The 22,389-nt window shown below is 36.5% G+C and overlaps 2 protein-coding genes across 4 annotated transcripts; one reads left to right on the plus strand and one right to left on the minus strand.

Annotated features, from left to right (window-relative positions):
- Positions 1-1,084: 1,084 nt before the first annotated feature.
- Positions 1,085-3,339, plus strand: LOC117626234 (metacaspase-4). Of its 2 annotated transcripts, XR_004585518.1 has the most exons (3): positions 1,085-1,679; positions 2,292-3,262; positions 3,319-3,339. XR_004585518.1 is itself a non-coding variant. In XM_034357897.1 (2 exons), exons 1-2 carry the CDS (start codon positions 1,334-1,336, stop codon positions 3,185-3,187), a joined length of 1,242 nt encoding a protein of 413 aa, XP_034213788.1. In that variant the 5' UTR covers positions 1,085-1,333; the 3' UTR covers positions 3,188-3,311. The 2 variants fall into 2 exon arrangements, 1 of the variants encoding a protein (XP_034213788.1); XM_034357897.1 differs by lacking the exon at positions 3,319-3,339 and having other exon boundaries at positions 2,292-3,311.
- Positions 3,340-3,394: 55 nt separating this feature from the next.
- On the minus strand, positions 3,395-21,481 carry LOC117626233 (protein FORGETTER 1). Of its 2 annotated transcripts, none has more exons than XM_034357896.1 (32): positions 20,847-21,481; positions 19,222-19,287; positions 18,866-19,039; positions 18,657-18,787; positions 17,988-18,064; positions 16,334-16,515; positions 16,128-16,205; positions 14,926-15,058; positions 13,937-13,997; positions 13,578-13,659; positions 12,324-12,452; positions 12,029-12,172; positions 11,848-11,947; positions 11,637-11,768; positions 11,195-11,265; positions 10,948-11,120; positions 10,736-10,829; positions 9,036-9,133; positions 8,823-8,958; positions 8,583-8,689; positions 7,973-8,068; positions 7,757-7,844; positions 7,541-7,652; positions 7,215-7,326; positions 7,008-7,131; positions 6,841-6,918; positions 6,638-6,756; positions 5,796-5,849; positions 5,605-5,707; positions 5,043-5,171; positions 4,086-4,197; positions 3,395-3,778 (listed from the first exon to the last, which is right to left on the minus strand). In XM_034357896.1, exons 1-32 carry the CDS (start codon positions 21,291-21,293, stop codon positions 3,747-3,749), a joined length of 3,774 nt encoding a protein of 1,257 aa, XP_034213787.1. In that variant the 5' UTR covers positions 21,294-21,481; the 3' UTR covers positions 3,395-3,746. The 2 variants fall into 2 exon arrangements, with proteins under 2 accessions (XP_034213787.1, XP_034213786.1); XM_034357895.1 differs by having other exon boundaries at positions 7,215-7,329.
- Positions 21,482-22,389: the final 908 nt, after the last annotated feature.

Here is a 22,389-nt window from a genome sequence, read left to right on the forward strand (position 1 = left end):
AGCTTCCGCATCACCACGTAAGGTAAAGTTTTGTAGTTGAAACCCTGAAACTTAGAAAATGCTCTGATATATATATATAGTTGAAGTTGGAAAACTGGAGTGGAGATCTGTTATTTGGAATATTCTGGCAGTTGGTGTGAATTTATGGGTTGTTTAGCAGGTGAAAATTTTTGGGATTAGTCAAAATACAGGGGAGACTCTGCTGAAATTTCGGCAGAAGTCTAAGGGAAGTTAAAAAGAATTTGAGACAAGAAGGGTAAAAAGGTCATTTGTGCCCGACATTGCCAGGTGTCGGACACGCACAGGACTTGGCTCGAATTCCAAAGTGAAAATTGGGTCGGGTCCTGTCATAATGAGCCATCATTTTTAGCCTAAATCGTATTTTGCACTAAAACCGAATTTTCATATTTTGATTTGGTGGGAATTTGATTTTCTAGTATTTTTATTTGAATCCAAATGAAGGGTACTTCTTTATTTACATTGTAAACTTAAGTAAATAGAATAATATAAAAATAAATAAAAGTAAAAGGACAAAGACATTTACTTAAATGTTGAAAATGAAAATAAGGTAATCTGTATACCAGTTGAGCAAAAAAGCAATCTGAAGCACCTACAATAATTTTTCTGATAGGTCCGCCCTTGTCAACAACTGGATCAAATATGCAACTGACCATAGTTATGATAGTCTTGTAAAAGTTGGAAACTTTACCCTTTTGTGACAGCTAGTGGAGTCAATTCCTGCCTTATATTTTTTCCATTTTGTTTCCGTCCATCTTGGACTCACGTTCTCATGAAAACATTCATCTTTGACAGAAAAGTAAATTTCTTTTTTGCAAAGAGATTTGTATAAAGTACGAAGGTAATGTTGGATGATGATAATACAATAATTTTGATAGTATAACGTGGGAAAATTGAGAAAAGGGTTTAAATTTTTTCAACTTATTTCATTTTTCATTTGTGCCATTATGAAAAGATAGTGTGCTAATCTGGCAAAAGATACTATCCAGCAAAGAAAGTAAAGCAAAGACGTGTCTCCAAATCAGCACCAACATCCGGCCAAAAAACCAAAAACCAATTAGAACAAATTCGAGTATATCCATACTATAATTGGATCTTGGAAATAACCCTAATTCTTAGGCAACTATTATCATGACCCCACACCCAGTCAGGCAATTATTAATTATCATGACCCGTAAATTTAGATTTTAGTCACAAAAATAATATTTTTTTATTTTTCTCAAAACCCAGAAGCAAAAAAAACAGAGATCAAGAAAGAAAAACAGAGACCAGAGACACAAAAAAAACAGAGTGAGAGTGATCAGAATTGAGAGAAATGGCGAAGAAGGCAGTGCTGATAGGATGCAACTACCAGGGAACCAAGGCAGAGCTGAAGGGCTGCATTAACGACGTGAAGAGGATGCACAGCTGCCTTGTGGACAGATATGGCTTCCGTGAAGATGACATCCAAGTTTTGATCGACTCAGATTCCTCCTACACTCAGCCCACCGGGAGAAACATCCGCCGGGCCATCACCAATCTCATCCGATCTGCCGATTCCGGAGATGTCCTCTTTGTCCACTACAGCGGCCATGGCACCCGCCTTCCTGCTGAGACTGGCGATGACGATGACACTGGCTATGATGAGTGCATCGTCCCCACTGACATGAACCTCATCACTGGTCTGTTTCTGATTGCTCTCTCTCTTGTTCTTTCTCTTTTTGTGGCCTGTTTGGTTTTCAAGTTTTGGGTTTTGTTGGAAAATTCAGTCTGATAATTGTTTTGATGATTGATGATTATGTGGGTTGTCTCTGATGATTGTTTTGATGTGTTTGTTTCTTATATCTGATGAACAAAATTGATGGATCATGGATAGAGTTAGAGCATTTCAGGAAAATTGACATATTGTTTTGTTGATCCAAAGATTTTGGATCAACTGAATTTCTGTTTGGAAATCTGGATATTAATTTTAACTACTTGGGTTGTTGGTCTGCATTTGAATGATTCAAAGTGCTGATTCTGAGCTTGAATGATCTGCTTATGTTTTCAGGTTTGATATTGTGTTGAGGTCCAAAATTAGGTCATTTCTATCTAATTATCTTTCTAATACAAACTCAAAATAAACCTTAAGCTCAAAACACTAATCAAAATCTCAAAAGCAATATCAACATCGAAATAAGAGAAGAGTTAATTTATAAAGGTTCTAATGCTACTTTGAACATAATGTGATTGTTCTGTTTGTTCTTCGGTTGATAAGACAAGTTCACAACCGTTGTGGAATGTATTTGCAACAGATGATGACTTCAGGGAGTTCGTAGACCAGCTGCCAGCAGGTTGCCGGCTGACAATGGTATCAGATTCTTGCCACAGCGGCGGCCTCATTGATGAAGCTAAAGAGCAGATAGGGGAGAGCACTAAAGGGGAAGAGCGCAAGTCTAGCTCTGGTTTTGGTGGATTCAAGAACTTCCTCAAGGACAGGGCAGAAGATGCACTTGAGTCTCGTGGAATCCACATCCCGTCTGCATTGCGCCCCGATCGGCACCATGAAGAGGAGTCTGATGACAGAGAAATTGAAACTGGATATGGGCACAGGGGCTATCTCAAAAGCAGGTCTCTGCCACTCTCAACTCTTATAGAGATACTCAAGCAGAAAACAGGAAAGGATGACATTGATGTTGGGAAGCTGAGGCCAACACTCTTCGATGTTTTCGGAGAAGATGCCAGTCCTAAGGTGAAAAAGTTCATGAAGGTCATCATGAACAAACTCCAAAACAATGAGGGCAGCAGCGGTGGGTTATTGGGGAAGATTGGAAGCTTGGCTCAAGGGTTTCTTGAACAAAAGCTTCAAGATAACGATGAGTATGCAAAGCCTGCTTTAGAGACACAAGTGGGTAGCAAGCAAGAGGTTTACGCCGGAGCAAACCACCGCGCCATTCCTGATGGCGGGATTCTCATCAGTGGTTGCCAGACGGACCAAACTTCTGCAGATGCCAGTCCTTCCGGAAATCCGACGGAAGCTTATGGGGCTCTTAGCAATGCCATTCAGATCATACTCTCTGAAAGAGATGGTGAAGTTACAAACCACCAGCTTGTTCTCAAGGCAAGGGAGACTCTGAAGAGGCAGGGTTACACTCAGCGACCTGGCCTCTATTGCCATGACCACCATGTCGATGCTCCTTTTGTGTGCTGATCTGAAGATTTTATATATATATGGTGATAAATAATTATGAGTGAGGTACTTTATGCTGATTTTATTTTCAAGAAGGATTTCTTATTATTTTTATGTTCTTCGCATAAAGGATTTTTTTTTTCCCCCCCGAGGATTTTCTATTTCATCGATTATCTGAATGTCTTTGAACATAAAGGATCTTGTATTTCATCTAGTAAATGAATAATATTGAACAAAAATGAAGATTTTCTATTTCATCTACCATTTGAATAACAGCTGTATGACATTGATACAAATTAGTTCCAGCAGAACTATAACCAAGACAGCCTAGTAGACTAACCTCCATTGCCTTCAACCACAATGTCGATGATATACAAATAGGGGAAAAAATGGAGCCAATGGAGGGTGAGAGAAACAAAAAATCAAAATCAATGACTGCTTCCATTAGTGTGCAGAAAAATCTGTTTCCTATTTCTTAGGTATTTGGCTTCTGCCTTCTGGAACTATTCCCGTGCCTCCGAGATTAACACGTCATATAGAGCAACTCACCAAAAATTTACAACCAGACAACTGCGTCATCTCAATCATCAATTTCTTGAACCCATGCAAAATCTGTAACATAATAAAAGCAGCCTCTGTCAAGGTAAACTTCTAAAACCAAACAAATGAGTTAATATCATTAAACATGTGAACGGATTCCATTCATTAGCCTCTTTAGCCATTGAGGAGTTTCACTTGAGTAAAAACAAGATCAAGTTTAGCTAGACACACCAAGAAATTAGTCAAGTAAATGCAAACTGTTGAAAGAGTTTCGGTTGGAGTGTTTTTGAAAATTTTCTTACTGGTCAAGCATCAGAGCATAAGAAATAAAAAACAAAAAAAAGAAAAAAAGAAATTAACAATGGAGATGGGGAGAGACCTTGAAGTACGGATTCAACTGCTGCATTTGGGACAAAGAGACCGACAATTCTGCTGTTATCTGTCGTGGTTTCTATACGCACAACACGTAGCCGCTTGTGGCTTTGCCGGGCCTGTTAAAATTGTCACAAGAGTTAAAAAATATATATTGAAAATTAAGAGGTATGGATGAGATTGCTCACTAATGAACTATAAAGAAAATAGCCTACAACAATCAAAAGATGTCAAATAAACTTGTGTAATAATGGGATAACCAACAGGCAAACCAACAAAACCTTAGTGGGAATAGCTTGGGAACCAATAAATCAAAGTAACACTTGCATTCTTCTTTTTGTATATTTAACCATATATACGATGCTTCAACATAATGGATACAAGTTTATTTTCTGGCAAAAGAAAGCATGTTTATTAAGTATTTCATCATATGTTCTAATTGGATTATTGAATTATATGTTTCGATTTGATTTATGTACTTCATCATACGTTTTTTACCAAATGAAACCTGTTCTGTGGGCATGTATTCATGCACGAAAGCACACGTTTTCCTGAAGAGTTGAAACTGTTCTACTCTGAAATGGTTGATGCTGATTTTATCCTTCACTATCATGGAAAATGTCTATTGACCATTTTCTTTTTCCTAATATTTTGTCATCCAAGACCCATGGACTTCTGTGAAGGTATGATGACTTGAACTGAAGCACTGAGGGAGAGAGCAAACATGCTTACCATCTCTTTGTTAATTAGTATCAGATAGTACCCAGAAAATGAAACATGGAAACATTATACAAACAGCTGAAGATAACCATTATAATAAATAAATAAATAAATAAAAGGTTATCTGTACTTTTCCTACATATGAATTACCCAGGAACAATTAGGTGGAACACTGACACTTAATAACACAGCATTGTCATGATTGTCCACAATGGAGAAACAGGCAGCAAATGAAAAAAGTTACCTGCTTAGAAAGAGCCTTTTCAATAGTGCCCCAAACAGGAAGAATGAGGCCACCTAATACATTTACTTCCTGCAGTCTTCTGCCAACAGTACAGAAGTTGCCAAGCTTACAATTCCGCCCATGCATGCACTGAAGTCACAAGATAACTACAATCAGCAAAAGAGATATGCATGCACAACTAAGGAATTTTCAACTAATCCGCTTAGAATATGAACTGTTATGCACGGTAGCAGTTTGAGTTCTTTTCTGGTAAAAGAAACAAAATCCAAAATTTCAAGAAAGATAGAGCCAGACTCGCACATAATGTAACCAGCAAAAAATTGCAATGACCATGAAAGTAAACATATTGCACCCGAAGGTTTGAATAAAATTGGTCCAACAATAGTTGCTTTTTCTTTCATTCTTGATCATCATAGAAGAATAGTAGATTTTAATATACAAAAGATATAGATTTTCACCATTATAATATATATAACAACCAAGTCATACAATAGCAGTATAGCAACTATTTGTACCAAAAATTCAACAGCCATATCAAATTAAATTCATCAAGCATCTACACCTGTTTGGACGAAACTTCATATTCATCTTCCCAACCACTGCGAGCCTTCTCTAATGTTGAAGTTTTTCTGTATTTGTTTTTTAGCTCTGACAGAGGCATTTCTCTGGATAAGGGAAAAAAGTAGGTAAAAGTGAAACATAGATACTTTCAATACAAAAATGAATGGAGCGCGGAAATTATAAATTTGGTACCTTACTGACTCTCCAACAGCAGGACGGACTATCTTATACGATCCAGAAGTAGAACTGAAACACATTTAGGGTAAACCAATGAAAACAGAAAGTCATGCAGCAGGATTCCCTAATTAAAGGAAAAGAACCACGAACATCTAAATGTCTCTTTTTATAATTAGTTGGCCACCATGGATATAGCTAAATTTCTCGGAACAGAGGTAAACCAATAAATTTTATCATGGCCCACAACATTCAGATTTCAACATCTTGAAGATTTTAAGTTTATTGATCTCAAGTGAACAAATGATATTCCTCCAATTTGCTTCTCCAAACTGACATTTTAATAACATCAACAAATTCGGGACCAATAATATCCAATCCAAAAAATCTGAGGATGGTTAGTTCTGCCAATTGCAGTTTGGCATAGTTTGCTCTTATCCAGTTCTATCAATTTATGAAATCGAAATTTCTTTGACACGATTCACGAAACAAGAAAATATACTTAATATAGACAACTAGGGAATAAAAGTATCAACTATAAGTTCCTTTCAAAGTTTACCACTGCCTAAAGTCCAGGAGTTTGAGTCTTAGCAAAGATGTGCAATTTATTTTTCACCACTTACGGTTGCAATTTGACTTGCAACCAGTATATACTAAGTCATGTCTCTTTCCCAGAATTCCAAAACAAATAGATGTAACGTGAACTAGCAAGCACGAAGACAAACTCAATAAATAAATCATTTAAAAATAATAAAAAAATGGTATATAAATGCACTTGAGTAATATTTACCTAGAGCAATCATTGGTAGAACAATCCAAGTTTCAAAATAAAAAAAAACATCCAACTAGAAATGAAGTACCTCTCAAAGGCTAATATGATATGACGTCTCCCCAACCACTCCCTCCTAGATTCATAGAACCCATCATTGGCAGAACCAAGCCCATCCTTTTGTTTCTCTTCAAGCATGGCACTCGCAGACTACCAAAGATGAACATAATTTAGTATGGTGAATTGACAAAGTCATAATCACCACTCAACTACTCAGGTGGAAAAACAACGTACCTCCCACATGATCCCACGATCCAAGGTAAAAGTAAAAAGAACTGTCGAAGCTCCAGACATTTGATCAACATAAACAGTCTGCAACAAATTGGAAGTCAATATCGATATATATATATATATATATATATATATATAAAGCAAACAAGTGAAATTAAGCAAAGCTTGACCTTCGGAGTTCCTTGTAGCTCTATAACATTAGCTTTCATATCAACAATCCCAGAGTCAAGATTCCCTTCAATGCGTGCATTATGGATAATAAGATCCAAAATGCTAACAAAACACTCGAACAACCTGTGTTTTTTGATGATGTCAGCATATTAAGCCCAACTCTAACTACAATAAGGAAATTATTTTTTAATTGACAGATCACGGACCTATTCTGTATATCAGGTGGCAATCCTAAAATTCGATTGAGGAAACGTCCAACATCATGCATATCTGATTCAACTATACGGCCAGAGAGCTTCCCATAATCTTTCCCAGTAGCTACTTTACATATGGCAAGTACAAGTTACCATCAAGAGAAATATAAAATATAGTTAAAAGCAGATTCACTGTGACACACTATTACACAAAATAATATTCTTAAATCAATCAACTGTACTAGCATAGTATACAATTTGCAGTATATATGAGGAAATAAAAGTTAGCGTTTAATATTTTATCCAACATAGTACTGTATAGCTGAAAAAAAGCTCACCATCCCTAACTATTCCTACAAAAACGAGAGAAGCTTTTGCCTTCACAATAAAATCTTGAATTGTCTCTGGTTTTTCAGATGAACATCCTGGCGGTACAACAGGCAGAGAATCCTGAAAACTGATTTCTAGTTATTTTACATTACAATTTAATTTTTACTTATATTAATATAATATGGAGGCAACTATATTATTTTTCATAAGTTGTTCATAAAAACCTGCTCCATAATTCCTCTATACATCAGCATCAAAGCTTTCTTTCCATAAGCACTATCATAATTATAGGCACTCAACGATGGGCCTGCCCTGCAATTCATCAAACCAAATGATGAGATAGGCAAATGACTCACAGGATAAGGAATAAAATTACAGCACATATTCTTATACCACAATGGTAACAACCAATGAATATACATCAACCAAATTCAACTAACCTGCGGTCACCCTGTGTTAGTGCTCCAAGAGATTCTAATCTCTTTGCAACAATGGATGCAAACCGACGTTCTCCACCAAGGTTAGTAAAGAGAAGCCTGCAAGGGAAAGGAGGGATTAAACTACTTTACCAACTCGGAAAAACACTAACCATACATGATTCTCATATCTGTCACAGCTTACACTAATCGCATTGCACAGAAAATGACAAATGAATCATTAAGTTTTCTTCTGTCAACAAATGAATTTTATTGCTTCTCAAGAGACAGAAACTCACATAGTTGCAAAGCCACCGGTTGGCATGGTTTAACCATAATTCAACCAAACTACTCATACATCAGCATGATACCATTGCATATGTTGAGCATTCAGTAATTAAGGATATCAGGTTGCACTAAAGCACCAATGATTCTGGATCTTATCCTGTCAACTAGGCACTCTGATACGCTACAGTGTACTGACTCAGTGGACAAGCCCTTACTTCTAACAGTAGAGAAAGCTGGGTGCTTCTAACAGTACTGACTCGAGAGAAAACAAGCCCCAACTGATTTAGCTAACTTAAGATGGGTGAGCAAAATAAAAGAAACCAATTATACATAAGTATCTATCCACCTGTATTCAGGAGCAGAAGCTTGATTTGACCGATGAGTTCTTCCAAACTGTTGAATTGCTCGATCAGCACTCCAAGGAAGTTCCAGAGTTAGATGTACCCTTCTTCTCTGTTGTTAAATGTATAATACATGAGAGAGAGAGAGAGAGAGAGAGAGAGAGAGAGAGAGATACATATCCAGTTTCACCGCACTGTAAGCCAGCAACTGATCGGAAGATACAGTTCTAGAAAAATAGGCATACCTGATTAGCAGCTCTTCTATCTGCCTGCAAAGACACACCAGCAGATCCAGCTTCAGAAATGATAGCAACCAACTTCTTGCCATCCATGAAAAGCTGCTTCTCATGCATGTTGACCATCTCCATGGAAATCTCCTTCCTAAACCAAAACATAGTTTAGCCAATTTAAAAAAATTTCAAAATAAGTATGAGAGACAAAAAAATACCATAACTCACGTGTTCCGTGCCTGGTAGGTAACACCTTTCCCACCAGATGCCCTCACAAGCATACCTCGCCTTCCTGTCATTTCTGCTACTTTATCAGGGCCTCCAAGCTGCAGCCACCCAAAAAAAGAAACTCTGTTGAGGCACTAAACAGAAAATGTTGAGGCCAACAGTTTGAGGGTTGTAGAATATGAATATCAGGTTGGAATCCGCAGTGTAGCAATCTAGTCAAAGTGACTGTAGATTAAATGGCTTGTACACAGCAGGATCACTGTTAGTGCTTCCTTTGCATATGGAGCAAGACTTATTGTCAATACAAGTAGAGACTTAAATGGAAATCAAAGAAAGTGCTACCTTTCTATCAATCTCACTGATCTCCATTGGCTTTCAATCTCAGGCACAATGGCCTCTCTTACCTAGCATCTTTCTTTCTTCGTAGGACTCTTACCCACCCATCTTAAGTCTTTAAATTTATATGTACTTGAACATACATTGTCATAACCATGCAGGATCGATACTTTTAAGTAGAGGCTGGTATAAATCGGTTTGAACAAAACCAAAGGGTAAAACAATTCGGGGGTTTTTTAAGGAGCAATGTTTAAAAAGTGATTTACAAGAATCAATTAGAGTAGGAATCATACAGGCACTTAAGATTAAAAGGGATAATTTTACGCATTTGATGATGATGCTTATGAAGAGTGAGCTTATTCAAGGAGTTTGGGTGGATATTGTTTCACTAGCAGTGAAGGTGTAGACCAGTAGCCTAACTATTTCCTACCTGGGACCTTTGTGGGCTTCTCAAAAGGCAGAGTCGGTGCCAGATTCAATTTTCAAGCCTTAATTAAAAATGACTCGGAGCTTAGAAGAGGATATACCTATCAAAAGTTGCGAAACAGACTTTAATTCGGAGTTAGGATGTGCGGCTGAAGAACTATGTTTTCAGTCTTCTTTTTTAGTAGTTTAATTCTAGGAATCTGCGGTAAGAGTTAGATTCATAGTGTCGATAGATTTACTACACCAGTAAATGTACCACAGGCATACGGGGTTTTCTTAACTCTGTTATTTATTGACACTCTGCTTAAGACTAAAAAGAGATGCATGGACCACTAAGTAAATGTATACCAGAGACCTACTTCACAGATTTATTATCAGAGATGCCTGCTCTTGCATACAGAGATTTATGACCAAAAAATTTTGTTTCAATTTCAGTTTAGTACCCTGACTTTCATCCACAAGGCATGTTGGTACCCGTATTAGTACCTAACAGCAGAACCTCATTATAGTGTGGATACTAAGTCTTAAAATTGAAAAGACGGATACTATAATGCCATCAGGTGAAAGTTCAGGGTACTAAACTGAAATTGACCCTTCTTTTTTTTATCAAGTATGCCCAAACATATGCATGAAAAATGATTAATTTAATATAATTGTACAAATAAGAATAGATTTATTCCATTTAGACATAACTCTTAACGATTTGAGCATCTAACAATTCATGAAAAGAAATAGAAACATACTACAGCATGGGACACAGCTAGAGCCTCCAATAACTAACAGATCATAGGCATGGCTCTTTCTAGATAGAATTTGGAAGGAAAAAGAGGACAAACATGGAGGTATCTACAAAGTTGGATAAAATTAAATTATGAACACGTGATTCAATGTCTTCAAAATGACATGAGAAAATGAGAAAGAGAGAACATCGCCACTACCTGATCAATGATATCATCCAAAGGATTGTTCGGAAGATTCAAAGAACGAACTAACTCCAATATTTTTAACTTACGATCCAAAGCTGCTTCATACCTACAAGGTTATGAAACTTATATTGATGCTGAAAATTACAATAAAACAATGAATACCAATATGAAAAATAAGTTATTAAACATGAAACTCTTGTGGGCAAAAACAAAATGAAACTAACCTCTTTGTAAGTTCAGCAATATACTCTTGTTTCTTTTTCAAAAAGTCTTCTGTTCTTTCCTTGCATGAATGACATGACCAATCTCCAGATACAACATCTGTCACAGGTGGGATAAGACATGCAGCATGCACCAGTTGGCCACAACAGGAACACTGAAGCAATTTCTTTCTTTCCTGCAGCAAGTATCTAATGGTTAAGAAACATACTGCAAGCGCTAAAACAATCTTAACATATCAAATGGAATTACCTCCTCAGAACTGCAAATTTCACAAATTTGAAACTCGTCATCAGATTCAGTAGATTCATGAGCAGAATCAGCTGCATTGATCAAACAAAAATTCGAAATAAGAAGCAAAGGTAGTATAGCAGTTTACTGCTTTTCACCCAAACATAGAATAAAACATGTCGTGATTGCTGTAAAATGCCCCCAAATGGAGAAGATTGAAAATTAAAAAAATATATATGAACAGTTGCATTGAATATATCAGTAGGTGCATTCTGCAAACAGAATAAAACGTGATGCACCAATAAAAAAAAATAGAGATTTGTGTCAATATTACAATGAGGATCCAAACAAGACATGTTTGCGAGGTAAATTTCTTGTGAAGAACAAGAAGATACCAGAGACATAATATAAGGGTCCAAAAAGACGTGTTACATCTATTATCAGCCAGTTTCTAAAAACTCACTTTCAGATTCTTCATCACTTTCATCATCACTTGCAGGTTTCCATTTTGCGACTTTCCTCACTCTCCCTTTCATTGAAACACCAGGAGTTGCTGAGTGCCTCTTGCGCTGCAGCTCCTTTACACTTTCTTCTCCTATTATAACTCAAGAAAGTAAATTGGTAGTGACATTAAAATAAACTATGCAAACAATAGTACAAAATCGCATATATACCTTCAAGAGGTTCAGGCTTTTCAGGCAAAGGATAATTTTCCTCAACAAATTTAAGTAACAGTTCTCGAGGTCCAGAAATAAAATCATCAAGTTCAAGACCCTGCTTAAGCAAGGACACACAAAATAAATGAAGATTGTACACATCAAAACCAAATACATCAGGAAAAACCAATGTGCTCACGTATTTGGTCACGGCTTCCTCTGTTCGTGCCTCTCCAGTACTCTGAAGGCCAATAACCACACACTTGCCATCCATCAATGCTTGCTTAGCTAGTCTTACTGCAGCCGGCACCTTAGCTGACATACACATATGCCTAAAGAAACGCTGCAATATATGCACAAAACCAAGAACAACAAAAAGCCAATAAATTTGTAATTACAAAAAATCTAAAGACATAAATGTGAAAATTTTAGAAAACAATTGAAAAAATAATAATGTAAACCGACAACATCCAAGAACAGTGAATATTAGATACCTGATGGCTAGCCCAATATAATCGCCAGACTTGACTAGAATTGGGCCTTTCATTAGTGATAAATGCAGCTGCTGATAGTATATCCAATCGCAGCTCTGTCCAAAACCCTGCTGCTTTTTCGTACATGTCCTAAGAAGACAACAAAGTAACATAAATAAATAAACAATTTTAAAAATCTTTAGAAAATTCAAAATATCAAATAACCAGGGAGAAAACTATGCCCCACTCGAGGTTAGTAAGTATGCAGCCCCTCACCAAAGGAGAAAGAAAAAAAGAAGTAAATTTATGGGGAAAGGCACTTTACTTAACAACTAGAAAGTCTCAGGTCTTGCCCCTCAAATATGCCTTAAGGTGTTTCTGATGAAATTGTTGAATTATCCGGGTCTAATGAAAGATATATATTTTCTTCCATATCTAGTCTTCTTCCCTCTTTCTATCTCAAAATATCTCTTTATAGATTTATCTTTCTCTCTCTCTCTCCTATTCTTCAAACTTCAAGGAACCTAGCACATCCAGTTGCCCTCTATTGCAGATCAATATTCAAAATTAATTAAAACAAACAGGCAAGCATTTGGTGCATGCTATCATTACAAATTTGTCTTTATGAATTATTCTGAACCTGGTAAAACAATCAATTATCTTTTCTTTTTTTTTTTCTTTTTTGCAGATCGATATTCAAAATTATGAAACACAAGCAGTCAAGTCAACAACCCCTTTCACTTTCTCATATATAAATATATATTTTTTATATAAAAAAAAACTTTCACTTTAATTATCGGACTATTTTCATGACAAAGGCAGTTAGTATACGAGAATCTACAGTCTACCTCACAATGAAGAAACTTGATAAGAATCATAAGCAAATTTCCCGAACCTAAGAAATACTGAATTGTTCTTTTACGCCTTAAAGCAATCTTCCATGCATATAGATTCAATGCTAGAGTAACACTGTACATAGCCAGACAATGTACCCCACATGAACTTTGTCATTATCTTTGAACAATTACCCATGAGTTGGGACAAAAGGGGGCCAACCATGCATGTCATAGGAATTTCTAAACTCAGAATAAGCAATAATAAGCATCTCACAGGTTAATCAAGGACCCGTTAAGTAACCTTTTTTCTTTCTTTCTTTTTTCCTATTTTGGATTTAAGATGCAGAAATTTAGTAGGCAAGTCTGTGTGACATGTTAGCAAGTGAACTGAAACAGGATAGATTTCATATAAACATGTTAGCACATGAGTACGCCATACCATCATTTCAGGTTCTAGCGGTGCTTCAACAACTTCAAACTCTGCCCCTTTGTAGCTAAGAGTCCGACATACATACATTCCCCTGAAATATTAAATAATACAATTTTAAACATATTTTTATTTCATAATACTGATGGCACTCTAATAAGGGCCTAAGTTGAGGACTTGCACATCAGTTATCAGATCATACATGGACAGATGAGATGCACAGTAGGTGAAGTGAGTACATTTTATCCGTCTATATTTGATTTAAGAGCTTACATGCAAGCCCCCAAATTGAGTCCCCAAACTTAGATCCCTATTACATTGCCTTTGCTCTTAATGTATCTTTTACACGTAACTATCCTTCTCCGTGTTACCTTGCTTTCATGTCCATGGCAACAAGTTCGAGTGCTCCAACACCTCCTTTCTCAAGAGCACCTACAGACACTATGCTGTTAGAAAATACACTTTCTAGTATCTGGAAACCAGGTACTCAAATATAGAAAGTGAGAATATGTATACGTTGGCGGGGGAGAGAAAGAGAGAGGGGAGGAGGAGAAGGGAGAGGGCATACACCTAAGCAGTCAAATGTATGTGTGTGTGTATATATACACAAAGAAGCGCACACATACAGAAGAACATATGATACATAAGACACACCAAAATTTCTTGTTTCATATTCCCAAAATAGTAACAAATTAACAATAGAAAATAATGATGATGTGCCAACCAAGCAATCTAATCCTCCAGCAAATTATAGATGTAGAATAATATAAGAACATAAACGTTGGACTACATGAATTTGTTTCAGTTGCTCCCACTGGCTGAATGGAAAGACATCCTACCAAAAGGGTACCATTCCAAGCCAAACTCACCCATGATTAAATGATATCTAAAGATACTCCATGTTAATTGATACCTCACAAATGAAATTGCATACGGTCTAACCTCTAAATAACAAAACCATTTTAGGATAGTAGCAAAGTGAGGAAGAAAAAAAGGAAAGGAAATTTGGAACAATAATCATGTTGCCAAAAGAAAAAGAAAAAATTGAGTATACCAGAGACAGAAAAGCCAGGTGTTTCTCAGAGAGACATAGAGGTAGAGAGGGAGGTTTCAGCTAAACATGATAGCACCACAACTGTTTTACTGATTTAATCATGAAAATTAATTTAAGATAAAGGAAACTAAACTAGATCCAGCAGATATCGTAGTGCAAATGATTTTTTCCTATTTTTATGTGATTTCATATTATAAAGCAATATATATATAATAAAAATTGGAAGGAGAAGTGAGTAATAGAGTTTATAAACAAGAAAAAAAAAAATATATATATATATATAGGTACTTCAAATAAAAACCCCACCTAGAAATTCACGGAAATCAGAAAAGGATGTTCCAGGACCCCAAAGACCAAGCCGTACCATGTAACCCATATTCCGTGGTTCAGATGCCCCAGTTGCTGAGCAATAAATAACACGAGCTTCAGGAAGCCGAGCCTGTGATGATACAATATTAATATTACAAGTTAATAGACTCACTATATCCTATTCTGCGCCCTTTAACCACTACACATCATTTTTTAATTATTCAGAGGAGCCATCGGTATCGCAGTCATGCATATATGCATGATGTGTTTGTAAATGTGATGACTGTGTGTCAAGTATACAGTTTGAGTACTTGGTAATTTCCTTTGGGGTTGTTTTGATACACTTGAATATTTATAAAAAGGGAAAATAATCAACAAGGAAGACTTTCACTGTTGCCACAGAAAGGTGTGTAACATGATGGATTTCCTTCCGTTGGCTAAAGCGATTGAGGGAGAAAACTCCCAACCAATAAAAAACTGGCCATGAGAGATTTAAATAGGTTAAAACAGAGGACGAGTTTCAGGGTAACGAAGAACTTTCCCTCAAATGCTTGATTTTCAACGATAAATGATTTGTCTATAAGAATCTTTTTCTGCAAATTTTATTTAGTTAATCCAGTTATGAGTTAATTAATTGCAGTGCAAATGTCAAACATAGAGAATGTAGATTAGAGAAGAATGACATGGCAACTATTATCAGCACTCCTCAGATCAAATTTCAAATACAACAAATCAATACACTTTGCCCAAATTTGAGGGCACATAAATAATTTTTCAAAAAAATAAGGGGATAGTAGAAAAATAAAATGAAGGAGTGATTCCATTGAGTCTCAACTTGACCTCAACTTTCATTTAGCTTAATAATTTAATCATAAACCTCCATGTTTCATAATTTCTATTACCCATATCCTTTCTTAATTCAAGTTTAACTGACTTAAAGTATCTCATGGAAAGCCTTATTGATGTTATTGTCATTAGTATTTATTTTTAGCTGGATAACATGAATGCAACATACCCTACTAAGTTTATCTGAAATAAGAGTTTTATCAGACTTAATAAAGTAAAATGAAAAATCAGGACTCTGCAAACTCAAATATCTTAAATGTTTCTATAAAATACCAAATAATAAAACTATTAATCTAATTCTTGTACAATGACTAAAAATTAGAAATATATATGCAGTATACGCATCTTCAAACCTGAATCTCAAGAACTGCTTCCCCAGTACGTGTTGGCTGACTTCCAGATTCAGGCACCAGATTTTTGGCTTTGTGGCACTACAAGGAAGCCATTGACCTTTAGCAATAAAAAGCAAAGCATATTGACACCATGGAATTTTTTATTCCATCAATTAAAGCACGAAGTAAAAGTCATAATAAAAATATTTACAATGAAAATATACTACCTCATCAAATATGATAAGGCCATCATATCCTGATCCGCACCACTGCTGTAGCTGCTGCATACGTGAACGACCTTTCTCAGAGGATGCAATGAGGCTGCTGTATGTAAGGAAAATAACTCCTTCCTTAACGCCAACAGACTTTGAATCAAGTTTAGAATATGGCAGCTTGTTCAAGGCATGAACTGCAAGCGAGATTATATATATTGTAATACTGTTCTGAAACAGAGAGCCTCTTGTGCATGAAAGAATAGCTTAATTCCAATTGGAGAATATTTTATATTCAGAAACTTAGCAACCTGTAGCTAAACCTAAGCAGAGTGCCTGTGCCATACTCTTATCTGCAAATTTTACGTTTTCTGTCTTCTTGTCCTTCTCTATTTTTGGCATGTGGCATTGTCTCATGATAGTATGATACCACAACCCCTTAACAGACAATGTGATATACCAATAAGTTCAACCAAGCCCAAGCCAAACCAGAGTTTGAACAAAAAATTGTAAACCTTAATCCTTCACATTTTGAATAGCAATTGCATATTCTTTGCTAGAATAATGGGAACTTCATGACTTAAAGCATAGTTTCAGTAGCGCAGTCTATAGACATGCTATTGCCACTTACTTTCCAGTTTCCACCCACAATTATAGGCCTAATTCATCTGTATCAATTTTTCCTGGCACTTCTATACTTGACTTCTTTCCATTATTAAATGATCCTCACAGCATTTTCAAATGTCATTAAGCTTTAAAGCATCAAGTTATGACACCCCAGAAAAGAACCATTAACCACAACAACATACTGTGCAATAACTTCATGTGAGCATTTGGCTGGATTGGAATGCAGCCATCCGCTAGCTTTCCAGTCAAAGTTTGTTTCAAGTTTTGTTCATTGCTAGAAGTTCTTCGTTTTGATTGGTCTAACTGCTATTTCGCTGTTTAGACTTCTTTTGTGGCCATCTTGGCCACCTTGTGTTTTTTTATTGTGATGGTGCAATAAAATTCTATTTCCTTTTCAAAAAAAATAAATTTATATACGCAATTATGCATGAGTGAGTTTTCACAATTTGTTTAGATATACAAATTGTACTTCAACATACACAGGAAGAATTAGACAAAGCATGTTTACAAAAAAGCACAAACACACATACAAGAAAAAAAATGATACGGCATGCATAAATTAAGCAACACAAAAAATTAACCGAGGAAGCAACTAGTCTAACACGACAAGTTCTGTTCAATAGGAGCGTCAAATGTCTTCACATAATGGGAGATCTATGTACTTGTTTTACTGTTTCTTCCTGTTATTGGTGGATTACTTGTCCACCTTCTTGTATGGTTTTTATGAATTAAAACTTCTCTTTTAAAAAAATAATAATAAATAATAGGAGCGTCAAATGTAATTATTCCGCAAACTCTAACATGATTTTTTTAAAGCAACAAAAGAAAGGCTAAAGTACAATTCATAACTATTTAAATCATTTGCATCACATATATCTTCTCTAACCTTCTAATTGCTTCCTCCAATGTCCAGAAATTGTGATACTTTAATGAGTAATTTGTATCGTTAAAAAAGTAATTGAAAATCAAATTTATTTGCATACATCATATAGTCTCTTATTGCAACTTTATCTATATTCAAAAAAATTGATGCCTTATTCACCTTCAATAGAAGTGGCACCTACATCATCTAAGTCTCTTCTTGCGTCAAACTTCAAATCTGAACCAACAGAAACCCACCTGTTTAAGATCAATGCAGAGAGAGAAAAGCATTAAATAAAGATTATTTGAAAAGCATAATTCCAGCCAGCCTAGCATAATATTTAGTAATGTAATTCCAACCAACATAATAAAACTCACTTACCAACTTTTTCTTACTATATTAAAAGTAGATAAAAACTATTAAAACTCCCACGATTGACTTTCTTTGACATGTTTTAAGTGTGACAACTTATTTTTGTGTGGCAGAAAAAAGTTACTTTCACCTAGTAACTTCACCCCTAACACAGAAAATTGGTTTCTTTTGGAGTGCATATGATTTTTTTTCTCAGACTTTGTGTCTATTTACTTCTTCTGTTAGTGTCTTAACTTTCCACATGAAACATGGATTAAAAAGATGTTTGTATAAGTGATTTTCAAACGTTACTAACAATCTGTATTTGAGTAGCAGTAACAGTTACAATTATAAGTAAGCAACAATTTCAATAGATACTAGCTTAGAATAGAATCGGAGAGACTATTTTGCTCCATGTCATCTTTATTTGTCTGCATGGGCTCCATTTTGTCCTTTTATGCAAATGAAGTCAAACACAGACTGCAAGCCAAAACTTACACTGCTTTCCTCATCCCGTGGTGCCAATTCTCCCATATTAACCCTGCTATGGTTCGACCTTTCCCCACACCAGCTCCGTCCCCAACAAAGAATCCTGCCCTCTCTCCACTTGGAAGATGCTGGAGGTGTCTCTGTCAACAAAACGAAAACTATTTTACAATGCAGCAGACAATTGAAAATTGAAAAGAAGGAGTGGCAATAAGAGCAACCTGACAAGCATAGACCAATGTCTCAATCTGTAAACATGATAAAGCCTTTGAATTTTCCAGATCATCCTTGATTTTTAGATCATAAGTGGGCTCTGGTGGCTGCACAGCAGACAAGGACGATGTTTCCACAACAGGATCTGGATGAGGAGGTCCAATGGATAATTTTGGAGGGCGCTGCACAAAAGCAACATAAAGTGTATCTGAGATGCCAGTTCCAGAGGCTTAAATAACTACTGAAGACACTAAAATTGTAAAAGCAAAAGAAAACCGCAATATAGAACTTGTAATCATGAAATCCTAACAGTTATTAACAAAAAATCACATAGTACTTGTTAATGGAAAACTGAAAGACTCACATAGTCTGTAAATGTTTCTCCTGCCGTGCCACCTTCATCTTCTTCTCGCTCCACTTCAATGGCTACCTGACATATTCAAAAGCAGCAGGGAGAATATAAGCCTACATGTAAGAACCTGGCCAACAGGACTTCAAAATATAAACAAATCTATATGAATGCCAATTTTTTAACTGTATCAAATGTTGGATTTTGTATTTTTCAACACTTCCACTCACGTGTGGCCAAACTAGGCCTGACACGTCGATGACTTGCATGCTTTAATACGGTAGTACCATAGCTTAGAATATCTAACCTGGTATATTTTTATTCTAAACACAAACAATTGTTGACTGCATAGATTTCAAAACTAGAAATAACCAACATGGGATTAATATATATATATATATATAAGAAGCAAGAACCTATATTAAAAACAAGCATAAAGCATGATGGACTAGAAGTCCGTCAGGAACATATTCTTTTTAAATTATTGACAGAAATTGACACAAGTTGACGTGAAATAACTAGGTAAACAACAAATACCCCACTGACAATGAAGTAGGTCTGTCATGTCGTGTCACCTATAATGTGTCATGTTCATGTTGAGCTAAAATAACACAACAGTGTATCGCACTCATATCTTCTTTTTCTTGTCGTGTCAATTAAACTCTAAAACCATCACCAAAAACAGGAATTACCACCCCTAGCAACAACAAGTGTATGTATTTGCTTTACAGACTTAATATACATGTTCCTTATTGATGGGAAGAATTCATTAAATTGACACAAAGATGCATATTCAGCATTTTGTGATTACAGTTAAGCTTTGGTGAATTCTGAAAAAAAATAGCTGGAGATTTTTAAATAGAATTAAAAGAATTTTAGAGTTGAGTGCCAAGGCTTTGCAAGTTCAAATGCTGCACTAGGGTTCTGACCTGAAATCATTATTCTTTTAATTTAAGTAATCTGGTAGAATTTTCTCAACCATTCCCCACCATAAGTTTCCCTTTCGATTTCGCTTTTTATTTTTATTAGACTGCAGTTAAATTAATTTAAACTCCAAGGACAAACCAATATGTTGGAAAAACAGAGACTTTGGGCAATCACATAAGTGGAAAATTATCCCTTGTTAATGGTCGCCCAGTCAAGAACACCGTTCCCCAATAAAAACATATAGGAAAAACAAAGAGTTTGAGCACATAAGTGGACACTTATCCCTTGTTAGTGGTCGCCCAGTCAAGAAAACCGTTCCCAAATAACAAACATATAGGGAAAACAGTGACTTTGAGCACATAAGTGGACACTTATCCCTTGTTAGTGGTCGCCCAGTCAAGAACACCGTTCCCAAATAACAAACATATAGGAAAAAAAGAGACTTTGAGCGCATTAATACAAAAAAGAACACCGTTCCCAAATAACAATCCCTAGTTGACACCTCCAACATGTACTGGCTAGAATTCTATATTATCATGGTGGGAAGTAATGGAACTGCACAGAAAGGAATTTTTTTGGCATTTTACTAGTTTTAGCTACCAAGGAAGCAAAGTATTACTAGTACTCATATCGTTAGCATTAACACATTTCAAATTTTCATTTCCACATTCCCGCAATTTATCAACAACTAAACAATTGTGTTCAACAATTACCTCATTGACCTCTTCGGGAGGAGGCGGCAGGGGCAGGCGGGGAGAGAAGAACTGTTGGAGCTTCGACACGTCGACGGCGAGGTCAACTTGACACTGAGGGCACCGGAATCTCGCGAGGCCATGAGGCACGTTGAGGATGGCCTTGCAGTTGGCGCAGGGGAGCTGGATCTTTGTGGGATCGACGCCATGGGCCGCCCCGTGGGGCGGCAGCGGAGGAGGAACTGTGCCCTTGTTGGCCCCATGTGGGGGCAGCGGGGCATGGGCCGGGGCCCGGGTCATCAGCTCCGGCGGCAGCATCTGCGGCAATTGGCACGTGTCGCACGAGAATTCGGTGGCCTCCACCGTCAGGATCTTACCGCAGCCGGCGCAGCGCACCTGCACTCCGCCTCCGGTCCCACCACCGCTCTTGGATGGCGGTGGGACTGACGGAGGTTGATGCTGCTGCATCGCACTGGATCAGTATCGCCCTCCTCGTTTTGCTCTCTCTAATCTCTCTCTCTGGCTCGCGCAAACGGCTTCAATTTGGTTGAATTGAGCTTTGGATTAAGAGAGAGAGGTTAAGGCGCGAAGAGAGAGGGTTTGGGAGTTTGGGGTTTTTTTTCCCACTTTCTCTCTGTGTGTTTTTGGTTTTTGCCTCGGTGGAGAGTAATTATGAGATCAAAGTGACGTTTGACATTTCGTTCTTTATCCGAGCCAACTGTAGGCTCGGGCTGGCACGTGTATTAGGCACGTGACATTCTCCATTTTCAAATTTTTATTATTTTCCTTTGCCAACACTCTGAAAATCTTGTTGCCAAAGAAGTTGATAGTGTTGCTACTTGCTAGTTACTTTCCACATTCAAGCAAAAAAAAACCTTTACCTCCTCAAACCTCCTATTGTCATCTCCTTGTTTTTGTCTCACCAAATCCACAAACATCCAATGGCCAAAGAGAAAAATCCACAAAGCAATTCCAACAATCCACTCCTTTCCTTACGGTCACTTCATCACCCCACCCTCATAGATAGAACAATGACATTGTTATATTTTAGTCTCTTTTTATGATTTTGATGAGAGACCCATTTAGTTTTGGAAAATGTATCACAATTACAAGTTATTGGGAGCATACTAATCGATGGAATGTACGAAATGTAAGTAGTTAATATAACATGGCCATAGATTTTAGGTTGTAACTTGATATTGAGTGAGTTTGTTGATGTTGCACCCATGAAGTATGGAAGGTGTCAACTAATGGGAACTACTTAGGGAGGAGTTTGGACACGAACTAAGAGTATCTCCAACCGAGATGTTATTTGTTAGGTGGATGATCTAACGGAAAGTTTTGACAGCAAGTGATATTCCAACCAATGTATTAAAGCTGACTTGGTATGAAGGCTAGAGTTCTTGTCGGAAATTTGACAGCAATGTCAAATTCATTTTTTTGAGTTTTTTAATAGTAAAGTCCCATCTAAATGCAACTTTCTTTATTATTATTATATATAATTTTTAATAGCGTGGGTCCCATTTTGTGATTAATATTAATTTTTTATATTAGTAAAATAATA

Source organism: Prunus dulcis, chromosome 4, assembly GCF_902201215.1.
Source record: "Prunus dulcis chromosome 4, ALMONDv2, whole genome shotgun sequence".
Lineage (NCBI taxonomy): Eukaryota > Viridiplantae > Streptophyta > Magnoliopsida > Rosales > Rosaceae > Prunus > Prunus dulcis.

What these genes read in the sequence shown, in the direction of transcription:
- LOC117626234 (XM_034357897.1), top strand. Translation starts at nt 1,334, where the DNA reads ATGGCGAAGAAGGCAGTGCTGATAGGATGCAACTACCAGGGAACCAAG. An exon ending in TGACATGAACCTCATCACTG is followed by an intron (nt 1,680 to 2,291) that starts GTCTGTTTCTGA and finishes TATTTGCAACAG; the next exon opens with ATGATGACTTCAGGGAGTTC.
- LOC117626233 (XM_034357895.1), bottom strand. Translation starts at nt 21,293, where the DNA reads ATGCAGCAGCATCAACCTCCGTCAGTCCCACCGCCATCCAAGAGCGGT. An exon ending in AGGTGCCACTTCTATTGAAG is followed by an intron (nt 16,516 to 17,987) that starts GTGAATAAGGCA and finishes TCTCGCTTGCAG; the next exon opens with TTCATGCCTTGAACAAGCTG. An exon ending in AAAGCCTGAACCTCTTGAAG is followed by an intron (nt 11,769 to 11,847) that starts GTATATATGCGA and finishes GAGTTATAATAG; the next exon opens with GAGAAGAAAGTGTAAAGGAG.